The following is a 22,084-nucleotide window of genomic DNA, read 5'->3' as shown; positions in this document are numbered from 1 at the left end:
GTGTGAATTACACATATTAAGTTGTCTAAAGGTGTGGATGTGTGTTTGACTGCCTATGGATGGATCCGTGGCTGAGATTTTTATTTTATTTTTTATTTTTATACCTTGTACGGAGGTTCCATGAACGTCTATATCGGAAGTGCAGAAGATGTCAAAAAAACTTTCATTCTGGTTTCTCAGTGGATGTCTTTTCAACATGTTCCAAGACATTGAAAAGACGTCTTCTGGACATAACTTTGCTTAGTGGGTAGTTAATTTAGGTTTGACTTTAAATCAACTTGATGTCCATGAATGTCCACAGTCTTTTATGGTCTAATGGTGGCATAGTCACATGTTTCCTGCCCGTCAAAAGTCCTGTCTGAGTGATGTGTAGCTGAAAATATGATGGATGAGTAGGTGAGATTGTCAGAGGGGCTGCTGGGTAATTGTGCTAAAGCATAAACAGAGGCGTCGTGTTCATCAAATACAGGAAGAACTGAACTGTAGACAGGATGATCAAGAGTGTCACTGATGTCTTCATAATCAGAGACCTGACAGAAGAGAAGAGAGAAGAGTAAAAACAAATAGATCAAGAGTGGAGAAGATGATTATAATCCACTAATAAAAGATCAAACTCAAACACATGATGAACTCACGTCTCTGTTTGGTTCATTATCTCTGTTGGGCAGATGCTCAGTCGGGCCTTGAACAACATCTCTGGGCTGATTCCCTGTTTTGTGATACCAGATTTATTGTTTTGTGTCAAAATGTATTAAAGGTCTTTATTTTGACAGCTTTGTGACACTGAAGTTCAGTTTGATTATGAAAATGAGAGGTAATAAAATGATTCATGAGAAAGACGGTCACCTTCTTTCTTTTGTCTCCATCTGAAGTACATGAACAGTGAGAATCCAAACCCTGTCAGGATCCCTACGACCATCAACATGACCATCATGGCAAAACCTTGAAATACAGACAACAAAACCATGTGATCATGACTCTAAATGTCCTATTTCTGATGAAACTTGAGAAAAAAGTCAAAAACTTTAAACAACTGAACTCTTCATACCTTGTTCTGGTTTTGATGACGCTGCATTATTAGACGATGAGAGCATCAATATCGCTGAAGATGATGATGATGAAGGAAATACAGATGTGACGGGTCTGTTAGATGCAGTATCTGCTGTCGTTGGTTTCCTGCTGTGATCTGCAGCTGTTGTGGTTGGTTTAGGTGACTCTGATGTGATTGAAGCACAAATAATCATCTGGTTTAATGCATGACACAAGTACTTTCTCTGACGCAGCTTATAGTAATGCTTGACACGTGATGAATGTTGACTTACAGAACAAAAGATGCGAAGACGCCAGAAAACTTTTGTTAGTAAAAGTTGTGCTCCACTTAAAGGATTAGTTCACTTTCAAATTAAAATTTCCTGATAATTTACTCACCCCCATGTCATCCAAGATGTTCATGTCTTTCTTTCTTCAGTCAAAAAGAAATTAAGGTTTTTGATGAAAACATTCCAGGATTTTTCTCCTTATAGTGGACTTCAATGGAGCCCAAATGGTTAAAGGTCAAAATTACAGTTTCAGTGCAGCTTCAAAGCGTTACACGATCCCAGACGAGGAATAAGAGTCTTATCTAGAGAAACCATCGCTCGTTTTCTGAATGAGGCTTGAAATCAGTCTTCGTAGATTTTTTGATATTTCGTGATGACACTGTTCAATGACCATTACCTAATAAATAATTGTCAAAACTGAAGATTGTTCAAAACTGCATGTTTAATGTTTAAACAGCAGAGGGCAGCAAACTCAAACACAACCGAGTATATAAACAAAATAATTAGTAGTCAAACACTGATTAGTTAAAGGTGATTCTGCAGGTTAGTGTTACTGTAAGATGATCACTTTGAATATAAAACACCTGATCAGTGATAAACAGAGAGCTGTATATAACACACACACACACACACACACACACACACACACAGGTGATGAACTGTACAATACAGACTTGATATGAACAAGGAGCATGATTCATTCAGCATGCATTAACATCTCAGTCTCATAACTGACATGGCATACACTGCTTTATTCCGTATGGTCCTTCTGCTCCACATGAGGCATCTAAATATACGCAGTGCAATTAGAAAATATAAATTAACAGTTGCAGTAAGAAAAATTCATAATGAAAATACATCTGTAGGTGGTGTGTTCACAGTGTGTGTTCAATACTCACTGCTGTGTGTGTGCACTTGGATGGGCGAAATGCAGAGCACAAATTCTGAGTATGGGAGACCATGTCACGTCACATTTGAATATGTGTCCTGTGTGATCAACACCTAAAAACCCTGCTGGGGTGTGTCTGTTCAGCTGTTTCCTTGTAGACTTTTAGCAGATATAACCACTCTGCTCTTCGTCTTAGCTTGTTTATCTACACTTTTTGTGGTTTTGAGTGGGTGTGACAAAATTACTATTTTAAACTAAAATGACAATAAAATCTGTCAAATGAGCAGATTTCAGAACAAGTGTCTTGTGCAAAGAAATGCTACTACAGATGAAGGTCTCAGAACTTTTTGGTTCATCACATTACATTCATCACATTTGGTTTTTTTTTTTCAGTTGCTAACAAGCATTGTTCAATACTGAAACCACATTTTCAAAACTCTTCAGTGAAACAAAAGTCAATGCAGACCAAACTGTGAACCATTTTTCATTGCTTTCAGATAAAATGCATTCAGTGACCACACTTTTCAAAATTCAGGAACTCTTTTCCCATTCGTACTCCACAACATGCAAAATACTATGTATTTTCAGCACATTTTTCTAATGCTAACACACTGCATTCAAAATGATTACAGTTTTTTACGATTGCTTACACACTAAAATTAAAAATAACACACAATTACTGAAACTCTACACTCAAGGAGCAAAACCTCAGCCCAGATCTGCACAACTATAAGCACATTCTCAGCCTCACACTTTTTGCAAAACACTACACACATTGTTTTGCACAACACTAAATACACTTCTCTACATTAGACACAGAAATCAAACATAATGTCACTTCTTTGCCATTTCAAGACACTGCTTTCCAAAATACCACCCCTATAAACCAATTGATCAAACACAGCCGTCAGGTGTGCAGACACTCAGGTGCTTAACTGTAAACTCAACAATCAGGTGCTATAGTACTATAAAAAGGCAAAATGTGAGTTTATGAGTCTTCAACAAAATGAAAGGCAATGTTGCAGAAAGAGGGAGAGGGAGAAACATCATTTTGAATGTCCCGGGACACTGTGGTGTTGACATCACAATATATGTTGCTGTCCTCCACCTGCATGCCAACTTAGGTTCTTACAACACGGCCCACATATTCACATTTCAGACAGACTGCACAAAATCATCACAGCAGAAGACCAAATGGATGCAGAGCAGATGAGATACATTGTCATATGGGGAAATCAGAATATCTGCTCTGGTCCAAAACTGGTTTCATTAGCATCCACAATTTTCACTCCAATACATCCCATACAGTCCCTTCCTTAAACCCATTGAGTTTTTTTGTTTGTTTGTTTTTTTGGCATGGAAGGTTTACAATCTCCAGCCCTATGTCAGGATGTGCCTCATCAAGCCATGGAGAAGGTGCTAATTGATGCAGGGTGTGTGCAAGGATGGATTCACCTTTCAAGAAGATTCTTCCCTCACTTGCAAGGGAGGGCATTGCCTGTGATGTGGATGAAGCACTATGGCCAGATCCAGCTAGGCGAGGAGATAATGTATAGTATGTTTACTATAGTATTTTCTGTACAATATTGTCAGTTTTTTCAGATTATTTTTTATGTTTGTTGTTGTTATTTACTGTAATTGTAACCTGTACTGGATACAGTATTTTACATTTGTCTGTTGTTTGCTGAGCAAACATTGTTATGCACACTACTGTAGTAGCATGACAACTGGGACATGTTTTGTTGTGATTCTCCATGTTGAATGATTTGGGTATGGAGAGAAATCAATGATATTTTCCTCAGTCTGGAGCATTGGTCTTGTGTAGTGTTATATTATATAGTTGCACTTTCTCCGTGTACTTCATTTACAGTACTCTAATCACTGAGAATTAGACTTGCTAAAAGTGTTTTAGGTTAGCAACAGCAGTGTGTAACTGGTTTAAAAAGATTAAAGTCATATGAAATGTGTGTGTTTCGTATGGTAACAAAATATTGTTTTTATAAAGTTGTGTATAGTTTTGACAAAAGTGTTCCATTTTGCAAATGATCTGAAGTGTTGTGCTACTTTGGTGTAGGGTTGTGTTAATTGTGTGTAGTGTTTTGACAAACTGGGCCCTGTTTTCAAAATTGTGCTTAAGCAATCGTAAAAAACTGTAAAAACACATTCAAAACAGAATGATGGCAAATTCCAAGCATTTATGCAGTAATTATTTTAAAATATTCTCAATTTTATAGCCAAAAAAAAAAAAAAATCATTACAAGCTAATTGCAATTTTAGCTGAAATTCCACCCGCTCCAATGCAGGAGAGAGAGCAGACTAGAACATCACTGTAATTTACTGTAATGAACAACTACACATGTTGTTACAGTAATTTTATTCTTTTTTTATTATCATTGCAGCCCTGGAGTTTTTCCCTCTTTTTTCACCTTTTGGTTATAATTTTCAAGTATTATATTCATATAAAAAAAATAAATTTTGATTAATTTCTGATTCATTCGTGTTACAAATGCTTTCAATAAAGTGAAATTGTGTTACAGTATTCTATATGAAGAACTGATTTATGTGGAAAATCATTGAAACTTTAAAAAAGAAAAGTTCATCAATTATGTAATGCCTCCTGTTGTTAGTGTTTTTTAGGTCAGTGTGTTGTGAATACAATGTGTGTTTTCTGAATGAGAATTGTTGCCAGTGTTATGTTGGTCTGAGTGAGTTTTGTAGGTGAGATTAACTGTTTGGCCAACATTCATGCTGCTAATGCAGACTGTGTGAAGAGTTTTGAAAATGTGGTTTCGGTATTGAACAATGCTTGTTAGCAACTGAAAAATACTGTAATGAACCACAAACACACACTATCATAACTGTGTTTGTCTTCAGCACTACATGTATCGGTTTAGCATTTCAAATTGAAACTAAACATTGTTCTTGTGCATCTTTCTTCACAGTAAATGACACTTGATTTAATATTTTGCATCTAATGAAATGACATTTCCTGTGGATTAAGTGTCCAAATATCTCACAGAAAGTGTCCTAAAATCACATAGTAATTGTAGCTGAATTACAGAAAGATCTGACTGAACTAGTTGAGTGACGTGCGAGGACTGACCGTGGTGTATTCAGAGTAAATCTCCTCATTATTGAAGATGACTTTAGCGTCACTGAGAGACTCTTCATGCTTCTGGAAACTGACAGACGCGTACAGGAGCCCGTCAGAGGGGGTTGTGGGTAACTGTACTGTTGAATATAGCGTGTGGGGTGGATCAGAAGAGTCTGTGGGGAGTTTAATGTTGGAATATATCATGTTCTCCTCAGTTCCCGAGACTGAGCGCTGTCTGACGTCACTGATATTCTCATAGTCACATGCAGCATGAGGAGCCTGAAAACACAAGATATAAACTAGATTAAATCAAAATTGAAGTTTTTTGGCTTTTAGTATGAATATGTTAGTTATCTATAAACTAGTCTGCTCCAAAATAATGACAAAATAGTGCACTATATAGGGTATAGGGAATGATTTGACAGTGTAAATATGCTATCCATTGGAGCAAATGAAGTCTGGTTTCACATTGTCACGCGAACCACCGCAGCACACACAGTCTTCTCCGGTCCAGAGACACGAGAGCACAGAGCGGATCATATGTACGAGTCGGCGCAGACCACAAAACGTATTGGCACCAGGGGCGGAGCTACGGGTGGGCCTAGACCCACCCAGAATGACAGCTTGCCCACCCAGTCAGATGGGAAATATATATACAGTATATATTTTATTTAAATAATACAATTTTAAATAATACATTTTTTAAAATAATACAATATCCAGATTCCAACTAGCAGTGCCGTTTTTATGTTATTACAAAAATGGCTATCTGTGATACATTTAATAAAGAAACACGTCTTGATAAAGATGACAGGATGCCGAAACAACTTGACACTTTTGTTGTTTGAAAGAGAACTAACAGATAATTAGGTTTGTGATGCTATCAGCATCTTCAGTTCAAAACCCAGTCCAATCTGACTTGTTAGGAACAGACATCAGTCATACAAGGTAAGCTATAGGTTTTTAGTCTGACCCGCCGTGGCATTGTTATGCAATATTTTTTGCATGTAATATTTGTGAGCAAGGGGTTTTCTGAAATTTAGCCTGCATAAGCCACATTTACTGAGATAGCAAAAGCAGGTTGTCGACTCAGACATTGTTTCTCAATTCACATGTTCTGCATTTCATGTAGATCTGGTTCTGCTTTAAGTGTAAATCACAGTCATTAAACAAGAATGTAATCACTCCTCACCTCTCCACCGCTCATCTCTGTCCCATCTGTGGAAGGGTGTAGATCTGTGCAATATAACCAGAGTAAAATTAAGTCAAGTCACCTTATTTCTATAGTGCTTTATACTATACAGATTGTTTCAAAGCAGGAAAATTCATGTCATTATTCAGCTCAGTTCAGTTCAATGTTGTTTCAGTTCATTTCAGTGTTGATGTTTATTCAGCTTAATTTAGTTCAGGTTTTGTTCTTATCCAATTGCAGTCAAATTGATTATAACGCAGAATATTAAGAGAATTTCAACTGAATCAAAAGTTAAAATCATTGTAAGATAAAGCAATACTCTAAAGCTTCAGGAAACAAAATATGAGCTGTTTTTATCCATTTAGACCTGGGTGTCTCAAGACTGTAAGTGTGAAACCCAAAATTCATGAAACGACTGCTAAAGTAATTTGAATTCAGAATTGCAGAGAGAAAGTAAAACAGCAGCAGGTCACACAAGGCCAGCAGACCATTAAATCATGTGTGTGTTTGCGTGTGTGTGCGATTGTCACCTCGTGTCTTGATGTATCTTAATTTGTATAATAACAGGACTGACATTCCCATCAACAGCAGAGTCACACATACACAAGAGACGACGATCCGCTCAGAAACACCTGGAGAACAAACACAAGAGTTTACTCTATAAACATCAATCTCTAAACCAGCTTTTTAATAAAATACACAAAAAATGTATAAATAGAAAGACAGATAGACAGCTAAATGTCATTTGATTTGCATCTGCATATTTCCTAAAATCTATTTGTGGCTGTTCGGCTCTTTCACTTCTGCTTTCATTACCTGATGAAATCACAAACCACCAACTTCCTGCTCAGCCATTTCATCTCTAAACTTAATCTCTAAATCTACCACTATTTGTGAGGTCAAGACAATTACTGAAGCTAATCACTTTTAAATAGAAACAGTGCCGTTCAGGTTGAGCCCCATTTACAGTTTTAACATTCACAAGCATAAAAACCTGATCACCACGAGAATAAATTTAGGCTCGTCCCTCATTTTCTTTGAGGTTGAGGTCACGACAAGACTCCTAGAATAAATGAATGGGAAAGAATTTTGGAGGGTTTAAATGCAAAAATGTGAAGTTTACAATTTTATAAAAGCACAATAATTAATTAAATTGTATGAGTTGTATAGCTTTATTATTATTATATACACATATTATTTTTTACTGTAAAATTTGATATAACTTTACACAGAAAAGGTTAGTGATTTTTTCCACACTAAAATAATTGTAACATATTGTCACATTGTGTGTGTGTGTGTGTGTGTGTGTGTGTGTGTGTTTAGTTTCATTTTCATGGACTTTTAGTTTGTTTCTCTTCATTTACCTGTTTCCTTTGTTCTAGTTTCCCGCCTCTACAGGTTATTCATTAATGAGATCACACCTGTTTGTATTCTTTTCATTATCTTGTGTTTATAAGCTCTTCAGTTCCTTCAGTTCAGTGTCTGTTATTGTTTGTGCTGAGCAATCTGTTTCATTCCTCATTTTGGATAACCTGTTTTTGTGTCACTCGATAAAACTATGTTTTAATTTGATTTTCCTCATTTCTGCATCATCCTTGTAAATAATACATCACAGAGTGCTGGACTGCAAAAGTATGGATTATGCAGAGGATCAGCTCTGGTCCTTACTCCAAGGAGGACGGGCACTGGAGGACTTTGTGGACAAATTCCTGGAACTGTGCCATCAGGTTTGTTGGCACAAGTACACTTTAAAGATGCACTTTTGGATCTTGCTTAACAATGACCTGCTTCAAATAATGCTGGTGGGGAATGACACCTGCTCAGTATCTGAATACATTGAGTACGTGCTGTGTATGGCTGGTTCACCACTAATTGTAGAAGAGGAAGCCCACTCCGAAGCAACCATACTTGTCGCAACCCTATCTGCCCAAACCCTGCCCAGTCAGCCACCCCCATGCCGTGCATGGAGAATGAGCCAGAGCCCACCTCAGACGGGGAGCCATGATGAATGAGCCAGAGCCTGAAAGGGGGACAGAGCCTACCATCGCCCGGAGCCCGAGCCCCACAATGAGTCTGACTAGGTGTGTGAGCCGGCAACAACTAATTAAATGGGAAACAGAAGTAGTGCTTCCCACCCTGCCCATCCATGAACCTTCTCTTCTGCTTGTCCATTCCTGCACAAGTGTCTATTCATCGTTGCTGGTCCTGCCCAGCTCAAGTTCATTGTTGCCACTGGTTCCACCCAGCATAAAGCCTGTTTAGTCATTCTGATCCCACCCAGTTTCTCTCTCCCGCCTCCTCTTCTTGATTCAGCCAGTCTTTCAGCCCCGCCTCTGCTGGTACCCTTTAGCCCCCGACTTGTCCTCTAACACCTTTCTGTTGTGTGGATATGCCTCCGATCTTTCGATCTCCAGCTCCACCCAGTCAAGAGGATCCCATGGCTCTGCCTCCAGCTTCTGTGCACATCACTCCTCCTCAACCTGTTGGCTTCTCCCTCCCTCGGCTCCACCAGAGACCATTACCCCTCACAGCTCCACTGGGCTTCCTCGTCCCTCTGGCTCCACCTTGGTCACCCTGACTGCACCACAGACTTTTGGACTTTCAGCTACGCTTCATTCCTCCATCCCTTCGGCTCCACCGGGCTCTGCCTTCCCTCCAGCCTTTCCTCCTTGGTCCTCAGTCCTCTGGCTCCAACTATGCTTGTTGCAGAAGCTCCCACTTGGTCTCCAAAGCCATCGGTGTCATTCAGCCCTATTAGCTCTCTGTCTGCACCTGGTCTCCTCTTCCAACGGTTCCATCTCCATCTCTGGCACCTCCCTGGCTCTTATAATTAATTATAATTAACTTGTATTGAATCCAGAACATTGCTTTTACCAAGACTTGTACGTTGTGATGTTAGTATAAAAAGTAAATTATAATCAGTTGCATAACATTATACGTTGACAAAGGCAATACTTACTCTTCTTGACTTCTAGATTGACATTAGTGATGATGTGAGATCCACACCAGTATATCCCAGAATCCTCTTCTCTCAGATCAGTGATGTTCACAGTAAAGACTCCAGTAGAAGCTTCATCACTGAAAGAGAATCGATCATCTCTGATCGTCTCCAATGAAACTCCATCCTTCACACACATGGAGGGTTCATGTGCTTTGCAGAAGAGTTTCTGATGTTCATCATGATGTTTGCACTGGATTGACATGTCGTCTCCTTCATACTTAGTCAAGTTCATCTCTGGAAATGATGAGAAATAGAAGAACATCAATTCACAGCCATAGTTTGACATATTCAGATGATAAACCTTCCTCACCCTCGTTCATGATGACGATCAGATGAGTGTAAAGATAATTCACGTCTCTCTCTAATGTCACTGCACACCAGTATTTCCCAGCATCCTCTGCTGTCAGTCCAGTGATGGTCCCAGTGAAGACACTTGCAGTGCCGTCATCATTCAGAGTCAATCTGTCAGTCTTGGTCTCTTTCTCTTCATTGAGAGTATTTCTATCTCTAGTGGAGCACTTCCCCTTACAGAGAGACTTTGACTTTGATTTATAGATTGAATCATAAGGGCAGATGATCTCAGCAGATTCTCCTTCACGTCTCACTACTGGAGCCACTGCAAACACACAAACACACAAGAATGGACATTTAATACAAATATGTATATTCCATTGCCAAACAGTTGTTTTTGAACATCTGTAACCCCCCAGCTAACAATTTTTTGTACTAAGAACGTTTTCCAAACGTTAATTTTTCGTTATGGAAACGTTAAAATGTCCAGTTTTCTTAATGTTCCTGAAACGTTCTTTCAATCGAATTTTTACTACCAACTAATAAGAATGCTGATTTGTAACATTCCAAGAACATAAAGATATCCAGTTTCCTTAATGTTAAAAGAACATTATTTAAAGGTTAGTATGATGTTCCTGAAACATTCTTTCAAACATCTGAACACATGTTGTTAATGAGCAGAATCACTGAAGGAAAGAGAAACAACAAGAACAGAAACTACAACTGACTTCCAGCCACAGCCTTAGATGAAATCAAGTGAAGACAAAATATTTATTTCAATCATGTACAAAAGTTCTTGAAATAAACAGAGGTTTAAATGTTGATGTTTAGTTTAAAACACGTTTTGTTTGAAGTCACCATGATGGTGGTCCATGTTTGCTTTAGTTAGGCTCTTGGCCCTGACTTTTATTAACTTATTTTTCAGCCAACTGCAATAATGTTTTCAGCGAACATTTGAGCATTACACCATTGTTGCATTTCATATGCTGATTGTTGATGTCTGCTAACTTGATGCTCACAATATGGTTTCATAATTTTTCATATTTTTTTTGTGAATCTTGTGTTGTTGAATATTATTTTATTTGCTGATCTATACTTGTGTTATGACGCAGTTATTGGCATTGTAATGTTACGACACAATGCTAATTCATCGTTATAATCTATCCGTGCTATATCTCATAACTTGCATGTCGATCTTCAGTGCAGAGATAAGTTTATAATGTTATAATTCATGTTGATAAATAATAATAGTAGATGTAATCGTGAGTTAATGTAAGCGATATAATGCTGGTCAATATTTGATTATATTATGTGTTCACGCATTATTATGTTCATATGTGAGGGGAGGAGTCAATAGTTTGTATATTAATGCAGTTATTTACTGTATTTAGTGTTATTATAGTGCTGCTCTTTGTCTGTTACAGGTAAACCACACCAAATATCAGCACAATTCATGTTACACTCCCATTTGATTAAGATTCGGCACAAACTTATTCAAGCAAGGACATTACTCCATAAGCCACACGTGCCTCTTATGCTCATGCATCTCCATGATTTCTTGCTCGCTCGACCCCATTCCAAGTGTTCACACTATCCACTATTTCCCCAGAACTTGTTAACTCCCTTGGATTCAACCTCAGGAGGCCCAACTGACTCGCTGTTGCCTCCTTCATTGTAACTGGAAGTTCAAATTCAAGCAAGCTTTGTTTAAACGTCATGTTAATGGTTGGCTCGTCCCTCTGATGTGCATTTACATACTTGCCATATTAAACCAGTTCAAGTTCATCACTTCACTATTCTGTCGTGTTCTTCAGACTTCACTACATTCATGTTTTATCAAACTTTTTTTTTTTTTTTTTTTTTGCAAAAATCCAAGAAAAACACAATATTTGACAAAGCACACATTATCTAGCAACCGTGATTGATTGAATGTAGGTAAGTGGTATATAGTTATTGTTTTTCTACGTCTTTGAGTTTAGTTTATCTAAACCTGATTTGGTTCAACTTTATGCCATTTACCAGATGGTAGCATCATGGATCACCATGATAATTTACTACAATGAAATTATTTGAATTGACTCACTGATGAGGTTGAGCTGAATTTTGGTGTTCAGGGAGATGAAAGTCAAATGTGTGTCTCTGGTTTCTGCTCCACACCAGTAAACTCCAGCATCTCTCACGCTCACATTACTGATGCTCACTGTAAAAACTCTCTCTTCATTTCTCTCAGATGAACCGTTCATTTCTGTCACTGTAGATGTGCTGATGTTTTGACAGATGTGATTATCATCCTCTTTGCAGAAATGAACTTCATGTTCCTCTGGGATCTGACAGCTGATGTTGACTTCTTCACCAAGATGAACAGATTCAGTCACAAACATTACATCTGTAAACCAAGAGAAATTACATTAAAATCAGATCAGATAATTCAAACACACAAGATACAGTATTTCATGTTCCTCACCGTCTGTGACGATTAGCTGAAGTTCAGTGAAGCTCTCAGTATAGTGAGACACATTCACTCCACACCTGTATGTTCCTGCATCTGCAGCTTTCAGCTCTCTAAAAAACACCATCAAGACTCCTGCTCTGGTGTCGTCATATAAAGAAACATCTCCATTCTCCATCCATTCATCCTGAACTCCTGGATTCTTCCTCTCTGAACATCCATCTGATTCTTTACAGATGTATTTTGGATTGGTTTTGTATTGAGGATGTTCACACTTGATCATCATACGACCTCCTGAGTATCCGCTCACTCTAGACACGCCCACTTTAGCTGTCAATCACAAATATCACATCTAATCAATTTTGCAGCAAACACATATTGTAGAAACGTTTGTACCAGATAGGACTGATAATTTGTTGTACTTACTAATAATATGTAGATGAACAGTATTAATAATAAAGTAACTAAAGTAAGTAAAGTAAGTGTATGATTGTCCTCTGATCCAAACTCCACATAAATAAACTCCTCCATCATCTGGTGTCACAGCAGTAATTCTCACACTGAAGAGATTTTTGTGTCTGTCATCAGAAACACTGAATCTTTCTGTCTTATCCCATGTGCTGTAAATCGTCTCCATAGAGTCTTTTCCATCTTTGAATATGATCTTGGGATCATTAATATGATTCTGTGAATATTCACAGCTGAATGTTGCAGTTTCTCCAATATTCACCATCACTCTCTTTGACACTTTACAACATGAATCTGTCATTCACATAATGAAGAAATATATTTTACTTACATAAAAGCTTTGAGATGGTCAGTAACTTCATTACACAAAACATTTGATCCTAAAATGTCTGACCTTCTTTCACATTCAAAGTCATATCAATGGACCATTGGCCTTCAACCCCAATCCAATACGTTCCAGCATCTTGTGTGTTCAGTTCTCTGATGTAGATCATGAGGTCTCTATATTCATTGCAAAATAAAGTGAATTTTCCTTCTTGAATCCATGTATCATGTTTCTTATAATTTATTATTGTCCTCCACTCAGGTAATTTGGCCATATATTTAGCGGAGTGACTGTACCAAGGCTTCTGTGTATCAACCAGAAGACTTCCTCCAGAATATCCAGTGACACTAAAGCATCTCACTGCACCTGTCAATCAGATTGATACTGTGATCAGAAACCTCATGAACAGAAAACAGCATCATTACTGCAGTGATGAAAGAGAAAAGCTCTGACCTGAGATCAGGTAGAAAGTGAAGAAGATGAGGAGGATCTTCATTGTGAGTTGAGTTCAGTCTTCTTTATGCTGAATGTTCTCTGTGTGAATCTCTCTGTCTCTACATCTGTCTGCTTTAGTTACTTCCTCTTTCTTCAGCTCTTTATCAGTAATGAGCAGCTTTACTGGCCCCTCCCACCATCAGCACTGACTGAATATTACATTAATCACACTGAAAGAGCGCCACCTAGTGGAGGATACAGTGTCTGATACTGAGAGATCATACAGGGTTCATCTTCTCTATATAAGGACTAATGACACTGAAGATAATTGATCAGCGTTATTTAAATCTTACACTAGAGGGCGACAGTATAAGCCTGTACAAGACACTCTTGGAAATACAAATAAATGCATTTGATACTTTGGGGTTTTGACATTTTTATAAGTTGTAAGAAACATCAACAAGTTTTTAGGTGGACCAGATCTGATTGCTTGGATACTTTATGCAAAAAAAACAAACAAAAAAACATTAATAATATCATAGTTTGATGTGGATTCAGCACCACTGACAGAAGATGTCAGAGAAACATCAGCATCTGTGATGACTGTTGAATTTAAGTTTATCTGCTTCCCTTCATCTCTGATTTGGTCATAAAAACATCTGCATGAACAATAGCTCTAATTATCAAATATTAGGTCAAAGTTTTATTCCTCCAGATTGACTTTCTTTTTGAACATACAGGAGCTGTAAATCTGTGCCAATTACAATTCATCATAACAGAACACAAGAAATTTATGTTCTGTCAACTACCATACAATGCAAATGCTGTACATAAAAGTAATTTTAATGAAGTCAAGAAATATAATGTTTAGTCATGAAATGCAACATTAACACAATCAGCCTCTAGATGGAGCCAGCAGTTTAAGACAACTATTTGTGTGTTTACTGTAGATGCTTCAAAACTGTAATAATAAATGCAACTGTGAATAAAACATTACAAACACTATACTAGAGAGATTCTCTTGAAGCTCTCACAGCATTTTTTTCACAGACTATAAAAAGATAAATGCCCTTATTGTCTGTCCTTAAATTATATCTTCCCTAAATAAATGTCATAAATAATAGTGTTCATCCTTTGTTATATATTCCGAAGTTTGCTTAATAAAGCTACATTTGGGATAAACTGATTATATTTACCCAATTTTACCAGACAAGAACTGGCAACCACTCCATTGCATTGAGGGGGAGTTTTGCATGAGCATGTCATATTCACATTTCCTTCTGAAAATGTTAAATCTAGTTTGATTTGTTGTTTTTCAATTTGATATCTCAGCACATTTTAGAGGTCAGTGCTCAATATAATAATATATACAGGATACTTTATAATTAATCTTAGTCAGATGTTGAGTTTGTGAATATATTTAGTGATTCACAAGCCTCAGAGCGACCGTTAGCTACATCACTGCTGTTAAGATCAATAATGTACCATAAAATCATCCATAATTGACGAGTCTCCTGAAGACATGTTTGTGTGAGGAACAGATCCAAAAGTAATTGATTACTTACAGAAAATCTTCCTCTCTCTGATCTGCCTGTTCACATGTCGATTCACTAGTGAACTTTGTTTTCATTCAAACAAGTGTGCAGTGCTCAGCGCCATATAAGGAAAAGGGGAGGAGTCGAAATTGCGCTTAAACCTCATTGGCTTTCGCATGTAAAATATTTCAATATTTACAATCCAAATAAGAACTGAAGGTTCTATAGGTGTGTCCCAAATCGCATGCACTATTCTATCACGTTTTTAAGTATAAATAGTGCAAGTACTGTGTTCACACTGTGTTCATGCACTCAACTGTCGCAGCTTTAATTATGTAGCGGAGGGGCTGTCAGACTCTGATGTTTAATGACAAAATAACCTTATACAATTTACGCACTACACTGATGAGTACATAGTGCATAAGTACACAGTGTACAGCATGTAACGTCAACTGGCGGCCCACGGGCCAAATCCGGCCCGCCAGAGATTTCCATCCAGCCCCCAGAATAATACTGAATTCAGGAATAGCCTTGTAAGAGGAAAAAGTTTAGGGCTGGTCCGAATACCATTTTTTGAGCTTCGAAGCTTCGGTAGTAATGAACATCGACTCTTCGGAGAGAGGGGCTGAACATATTTTTCTCTCTAATAAAGGCAGGAATCTGTGTCTGTATGTCCGTTTGCATTTTTATTATTTCGAGAACCGTTCATCCAATCGACTTCACAAGGGAGTGCAGTGTCGCATTTGGTGCAATATAGATGGACACGCGAGACACGACACATTCAGAATTAATACAATTTTAGTAAACTACAGTCAGAACAGCGCGAGCGGGAAGCGGCACACCTCACGCGGGCAGGGCTTATGCTCCGAGAACGGACACTGCACTAGTGATATAAAACGCACACACACAGGTCTGTTAAATTAAGCAATACTTTTAAGGTAGTCTAATATTTTTCTGACTAACAAATTGGCACAGTAAGGGTAGATTTAAATAAAGAAAAACGAAATTTAAATAAAGAAAAAACTAAATTTAAATAAAGAAAAACTAAATTTAAATAAAGAAAAACTAAATTAAGTTAAATTAAAAACGAGATTAATTTAGATTGATAATAACGGGTAAAAATGCTAATGATTTTGTTTCTATTATTCTATTTTCCACAATGTCAAAGCAACAAAACACAAGCTCAGACATGCACTTCGGTCCATACAAACTCCGCTGTTCTGCGCTCTAGCCGGAGAACATTCCTGTTGCTGGAACACGCATCAGTTCTATTTCTAGCATGCACACGTTTTCTGCGTGGCTCGAGCGCGCCCGAGACGCTTGTCTCAGTGTGCAAACTCCAACCTGTTAAATATGGGAGCCGAAATAAAAACGTACGCAGTACGCAGCTGAGACGCTCACGCAGCCAGTGTGTCGCCGGCCTTATTCAAGGGGGAATGAGAACCGTTTCGCGGGGGATCCCAGGTGTGCAAAAAAAAAAAAAAAAACCCGAATATTTGAATGTCAAATTTTCAAATCGAATACCAACCCACCGAACGAATATTCGAATATTCGGGTCCGTTCCATATTTATTTATTTTTAAATCTAACGGAAAAAAAAGCCTTCTGAAAAGTAGCTTGTGCCATAGCCTGCCTTCAGTCAAGAATGACGATAAACGCGTTCTCTCATTGAACATTTTTTATTGTTTCACGTGCTCATTTTTTCACAAATGTCAAAATTTTCCTTGCCTGGGATTTGCGCACAATTGCGTGACAGTGATGGACAGCTTGACAGCCTCACAAATATGAAGCCTAAAATATCGCTATCGCCCCCTGGTGGCTTGCTGCAGTACAGGTAATATGTAAAAAATAACATAAATTAATCAAATAATAACATATTAGGATACAATTCGAATTTTATTTTATATTACGAGTATCTGGCCCTTACAGTGTCTGCAGAGAAAAATTCTGGCCCTTGGACAAATATAGTTGATGACCCCTGGTGTACAGTATAAGTGCATAGTGTATAGTGCGGCATATGGGACGCAACTTTTGTTCTATGTGGATGAGATATACAGGGTCAAACGCTCATTATCGTTATTCCTGTTCTCATCACACTCGTAGGTGGCTGAAGTGAATCTTGGTTTGACCAACAGAAAAGCAAAAGAAAACTACAAGCACTTGCTGGTTGATATTTAACACAACGCAACCCTGCAAACACACTAAAAAAAAAAAAAAAAAAAAAAAAAAAACTATTTTACCTACTAAAAATACTGGTTAAAGAGTGATTTTCTTAAATCGTACACTTTTTTTTTTTTTTTTTTTTTTTTTTTTATGAAAGCAAAACAATCATGTGCTTCATTCAACTGTAGACAGACTCATCTCTGTTTATCATCTGTCTGATGATGATCTCACCTATAACCTAATATCAGACACTGACATTTCACATTCAGTAATACTGTAATTCTTTTTGTCTGTAGAATACTTCCTGCCATACAAAGATACATTATATCAAATTTAACCAGAGAGATAATAGAAATAATAGAAAGTGAAATTTACAGTAAAACCTGGAGAAGTGGTACTGACACTGTCCTTTGATTGTAATACATTTGTGTTTAAAATGTACATTTATGCAGTCTCTGCCATTGATTTGAGGCTTTGTTTTGAATTGCTTGATTATTGCTTATGAAAGTAAAATAGTCAAGTCACAATAATTTGCTGATCATAAATCAGTAAATGTTGGAGGTGAATTAGTGAAGGATCAGCTCTCAGTCTTTATTGTCTTCTGCTCTCAATGGATGTTGATCTTCTGTCTCTCTCTGTTCAGTGTCATGTGTCTCACTGTGGGTTTCCTGAGTAAGTCTGTTTGATTAAACTCTCAGTGGTAAACAACATCTCCTCACAACAAGAAGGTCTCTGGTTTGAGTTCCAGCTGAGCCAGAAAGTCTTTCCTTCAGATCTGGTTTCCCTCACAATCCTAAGATGTGTGAATTACACATATTAAGTTGTCTAAAGGTGTGGACGTGTGTTTGACTGCTTATGGATGGATCTGTGGCTGAGTTTTTTTATACCTTGGACAGCGGTTCCATTAACAACTATATCGGAAGTGCAGAAGACGTCAAAAAAGACGTCATAAAAACTTTTATTCTGGTTCCTCAGTGGATGTCTTTTCAACATGTGCCAAGACATTGAAAAGACGTCTTCTGGACATAACTTGATAGTTTGGTGTGATTCAAGATTGACTTTAAATCAACTTGATGTCCATGAATGTCCACAGTCTTTTATGGTCTAATGGTGGTGTAGTCACATGTTTCCTGCCCGTCAGAAGTCCTGTCTGAGTGATGTGTAGCTGAAAATATGATGGATGAGTAGGTGAGATTGTCAGAGGGGCTGCTGGGTAATTGTGCTAAAGCATAAACAGAGGCGTCGTGTTCATCAAATACAGGATGATCAAGAGTGTCACTGATGTCTTCATAATCAGAGACCTGACAGAAGAGAGTAAAAACAAATGAATTAGAGTGGAGAAGATTATTATAATCCAGTAATAAAAGATCAAACTCAAACTCACGTCTCTGTTCGGTTCATTATCTCTGTTGGGCAGATGCTCAGTCGGGCCTTGAACAACATCTCTGGGCTGATTCCCTGTTTTGTGACACCAGATTTATTGTTTTGTGTCAAAATGTATTAAAGGCCTTTATTTTGACAGCTTTGTGACACTGAAGTTCAGTTTGACTATGAAAATGAGAGGTAATAAAATGATTCATGAGAAAGACGGAAAGAGAATCCAAACCCTGTCAGGATCCCTACGACCATCAACATGACCATCATGGCAAAACCTTGAAAAACAGACAACAAAACCATGTGATCATGACTCTAAATGTCCTATTTCTAATGAAACTTGAGAAAAAAGTCCCTGGACAGGCATTTACTAAGTCACAAACTTTAAACAACTAAATTCTTCATACCTTGTTCTGGGTTTGATGATGCTGCATTATTAGACGATGAGAGCATCAATAATCGCTGAAGATGTTGTTGCTGATGATGAAGGAAACACAGATGTGACGGGTCTGTTAGAAGCAGTATCTGCTGTCGCTGGTTTACTGCTGTGATCTGAAGCTGTTGTGGTTGGTTTAGGTGACTCTGATGTGACTGAAGCACAAATAATCATCTGGTTTAATGCATGACACAATTACTTCCTCTGATGCAGCTTATAGTAACACTTAATTAATGTCAGGGGTGTGCAGACTGGAGCAAAGTCTATATTGGACTCAGGGAATGGAGCGAAGTCTGGGGTTGACTCGGGGGCTGGAGCCCTCTCTGGACTTGGAACAGAAACTGGAGCCATCACTGGACGCTAGCCAGGGGCGGAATCCATCCCTGGACTCGGGACGAAGGAGAGAGTCGCCTCTGGAATCGGGACCCGGGACGAAGGAGAGAGAGAGTCAGGCATGGCGGCGGCCATCTTGACCGAGGGCTCAGGCATCGAGGCTCTGGATAGGCAGTCATTAGGATCCCTGAACTGAGGATTGTGGGGAAGTGTTGGAGGGCAGAAATGGACCAATTCATTGGAGGGGTATGTGGAGGGAACTGGCGGGGAGTGAGCTGACCAGGCCACATGTGTTTCTCTACTTTAACTTCTTCAACTTCAAAATTAGAACCATTTAAATAAAGAACGAGATTAATGGACTCTACTAGAGAGAGATAACAATTAGTTCACTATAACGAATGGTATCCTCATCCAGGCTCATCAGAAAACAAGCACTAAGGGAAGCATCAGGCCAACCCACCTGACAAGAGAGCTCAAAAACTCCTCCACATGCCTCTCCAATGGACGACCATTCTGCCTTGATCCCCACAGGCGATCATCAGCCAGGTAGGTGTTGGTTTGGTCGGTTCTTCTGTCAGCGGGCATGGTGTAGGAACACTCACAACAAGGAGATATGCAGGAATGCTGACTTTAATGACAAAACACACAGGAACCAGGGAATACACAGCTGATCACACATCCACTATAAAGGTAATACAATGACGCGAACCGACAAAGACTGAGGGAGAACACAGGGAATATTTACAAGTCAAACAAAAGGGCAAACAAGACTAATTAATAGGACACACCTGGGACTAATGACCTCAAATCAGGGTAACTAAGGGAACAAACTAGTGGTGGGAAAACTGAACAAAAGAACATGTAACACAGGGAAACAAACACAGAACACTGACAACTTGACTCCGTAACTGTGACTTCAAACTATTATTTTCAATAAAACATAAACATCTAAACTTCTGTTAATTCTCATTAAGAAGTTTTGTATGGAAGAAATAAAGTAATACTGGTTTGAAATAAGTGTGGATGCTGAGATCTAGAGCAGTGCTTCTCTAACCTGTCCTGGAGGAGCTCCAGCCCTGAACATCTTGTATGTCTCTCTATATCTGACACATCCAGTCTCTACTAATGAGTTGATGAGTTGAATCAGGTGTGATTGATATAAATTAGATATTAGATATTTGTTTGGTGGCCGCTTTTGTCAGTCATTGATCATTTTAAAAAATTTTTAATGATCTTTAATGTCAGGCGTTTCACATTTTTTTTAAAGTTTATTTTTTTACAGTATGCATTGTCTCAGTAAACAAGATGCTGCTGTAAGGCTTGATTTTCCTGCTAAACGAAAACTGAGATCAAGCATCCTGCAATAAAGCAATAAAGCGTATCTGGAGAGAAGATCTTAAAAGAATAGCATAGGACAACGCCTTGCCCCACACACATCTACAGTATGCAACCCCCCCCCCTCACACACACACACAAACTCTCCTTCCCCCTGCCTCAAGTCACTGAAAGTTTATATTCAATGTATAATGTAACTTGTATATATATTGTTTTTCCCTTTCATGTTTGGTATCATTTAAATTGTCTCAGTGCGATTGGTAAAACGGTCTCAATTTCACAGCAGTCAATGGTATTATGAAGAAGATTGAAAACTTAGGAAAATTCTGTCCTCTTTTGGGTGGTGCCTTTTGTGAAAACCCATTCCTCTCTCCCCCAAAACAGGTGTTGGTGTAGTAAATATTTATAACCCTTTTGTTCTGGTCTGGTATAAAAGGTAAAGTGCAAAGCAGTCATGGGGGATCTTCTGCAGGCCCCCACAGAGATGGGTGAGGACATTCACCCATCCCTGTGTATATATGCATTTCTTTGAGTAATCGATGTTATGCATTTATTATTTCTGAATTGGCTTCTAATTGTCTAATTATAATGTAATTGGCATCATATATTTTTACTTGACAAATAAAAGGTTATATTTGGTTGATTCTGTATTATTCTTAATCCATTATTTCTAGTAGATCAAAGCGAAGGTATTACCTCAAATCTGTGTTCAGGATTGTTCATACGAAAGGTTTAATAGATGGAGCATAGGGCACGTCAATTAAGTCCATTTCGATTTCTGACAATCACTGCCTTAAATAAGTTGCAGTTTTCGTAAATATATTAAAACTATGCTTTTTGTTACGAGTAGGCAGAGCGCGACCGACTTAAAGGTAGATATTTACCCTGCATCCAATGTTTAAGGTCAGACTGACGAGTTTGTGTCCGGGAAGAGTGCTCAAATCGGCCGAAGTAACTCTTCTAAAGCGATACCGGGACTGCAGTGAACGGAATAATTGAAGATATAAGGTAATCAGAATAATCGAATATCTAAATGAATACATAACAAATGATTAATTTCTAATTGGAAACACAACCTACGTGTAAGAATCATTCGAAATTGGAGTCAGATTAAGCGAGTGAAATTAAGTGAACTTAATAGAGACGCTGAAAAGGCATACACGCTTAAACCTTCGCCCGGGGGCGTCAGAGTCCGTTTTTGGGCCGATGCAGGGTTTCTTACACTGCAAAGAAAATAAGAACCAAATCCTTTGTACACCTTCCCAGAAATTAGGAATCTTATAGGAATGGTTCCAAAATATGATAGGAATTTTAATTAGAATCCTGTACAATTTTTTTTTTCTGGAATCCTTAGGAATGTTTGACAAAGGGCATGGAGTCAAGGACGTCACCTGGTAACTTTCCCAGAACATTCAGAGACAGTCATGATGTGGAGTTCTTTTAAGG

The 22,084-nt window shown here is 38.2% G+C and overlaps 1 protein-coding gene and 1 long non-coding RNA gene across 2 annotated transcripts; both read right to left on the bottom strand.

The window, feature by feature from the left end:
• Positions 1–1,519: 1,519 nt before the first annotated feature.
• On the bottom strand, positions 1,520–9,717 carry LOC137032277 (CMRF35-like molecule 3). Its single transcript, XM_067403989.1, has 4 exons — positions 9,454–9,717; positions 7,025–7,126; positions 6,495–6,538; positions 1,520–5,581 (listed from the first exon to the last, which is right to left on the bottom strand). The coding sequence occupies exons 1-4, from the start codon at positions 9,695–9,697 to the stop codon at positions 5,285–5,287; spliced, it is 687 nt and encodes a 228-aa protein (XP_067260090.1). The 5' UTR covers positions 9,698–9,717; the 3' UTR covers positions 1,520–5,284.
• A 2,811-nt stretch (positions 9,718–12,528) lies between these two features.
• Positions 12,529–13,278, bottom strand: LOC137031465 (uncharacterized). Its single transcript, XR_010896557.1, has 3 exons — positions 13,098–13,278; positions 12,662–12,997; positions 12,529–12,565 (listed from the first exon to the last, which is right to left on the bottom strand). It is a non-coding gene; the product is annotated as an uncharacterized lncRNA (long non-coding RNA).
• Positions 13,279–22,084: the final 8,806 nt, after the last annotated feature.

The sequence above is a fragment of the Chanodichthys erythropterus genome, chromosome 12, assembly GCF_024489055.1.
Source record: "Chanodichthys erythropterus isolate Z2021 chromosome 12, ASM2448905v1, whole genome shotgun sequence".
Lineage (NCBI taxonomy): Eukaryota > Metazoa > Chordata > Actinopteri > Cypriniformes > Xenocyprididae > Chanodichthys > Chanodichthys erythropterus.
The sequence above is the reverse complement of the archived record's forward strand: the minus strand, read 5'-3'. Positions and strand labels throughout refer to the sequence as shown.

Excerpts from the sequence above, each read along its gene's own strand:
- LOC137032277 (XM_067403989.1), bottom strand. The coding sequence starts at position 9,697 with ATGTCAATCCAGTGCAAACATCATGATGAACATCAGAAACTCTTCTGC. Across the intron at positions 7,127-9,453 it reads CAATCTAGAAGTCAAGAAGA|GTGTTTCTGAGCGGATCGTC; the intron begins GTAAGTATTGCC and ends TTTGTTCTCCAG. Across the intron at positions 5,582-6,494 it reads CAGAGATGAGCGGTGGAGAG|GCTCCTCATGCTGCATGTGA; the intron begins GTGAGGAGTGAT and ends TTGTGTTTTCAG.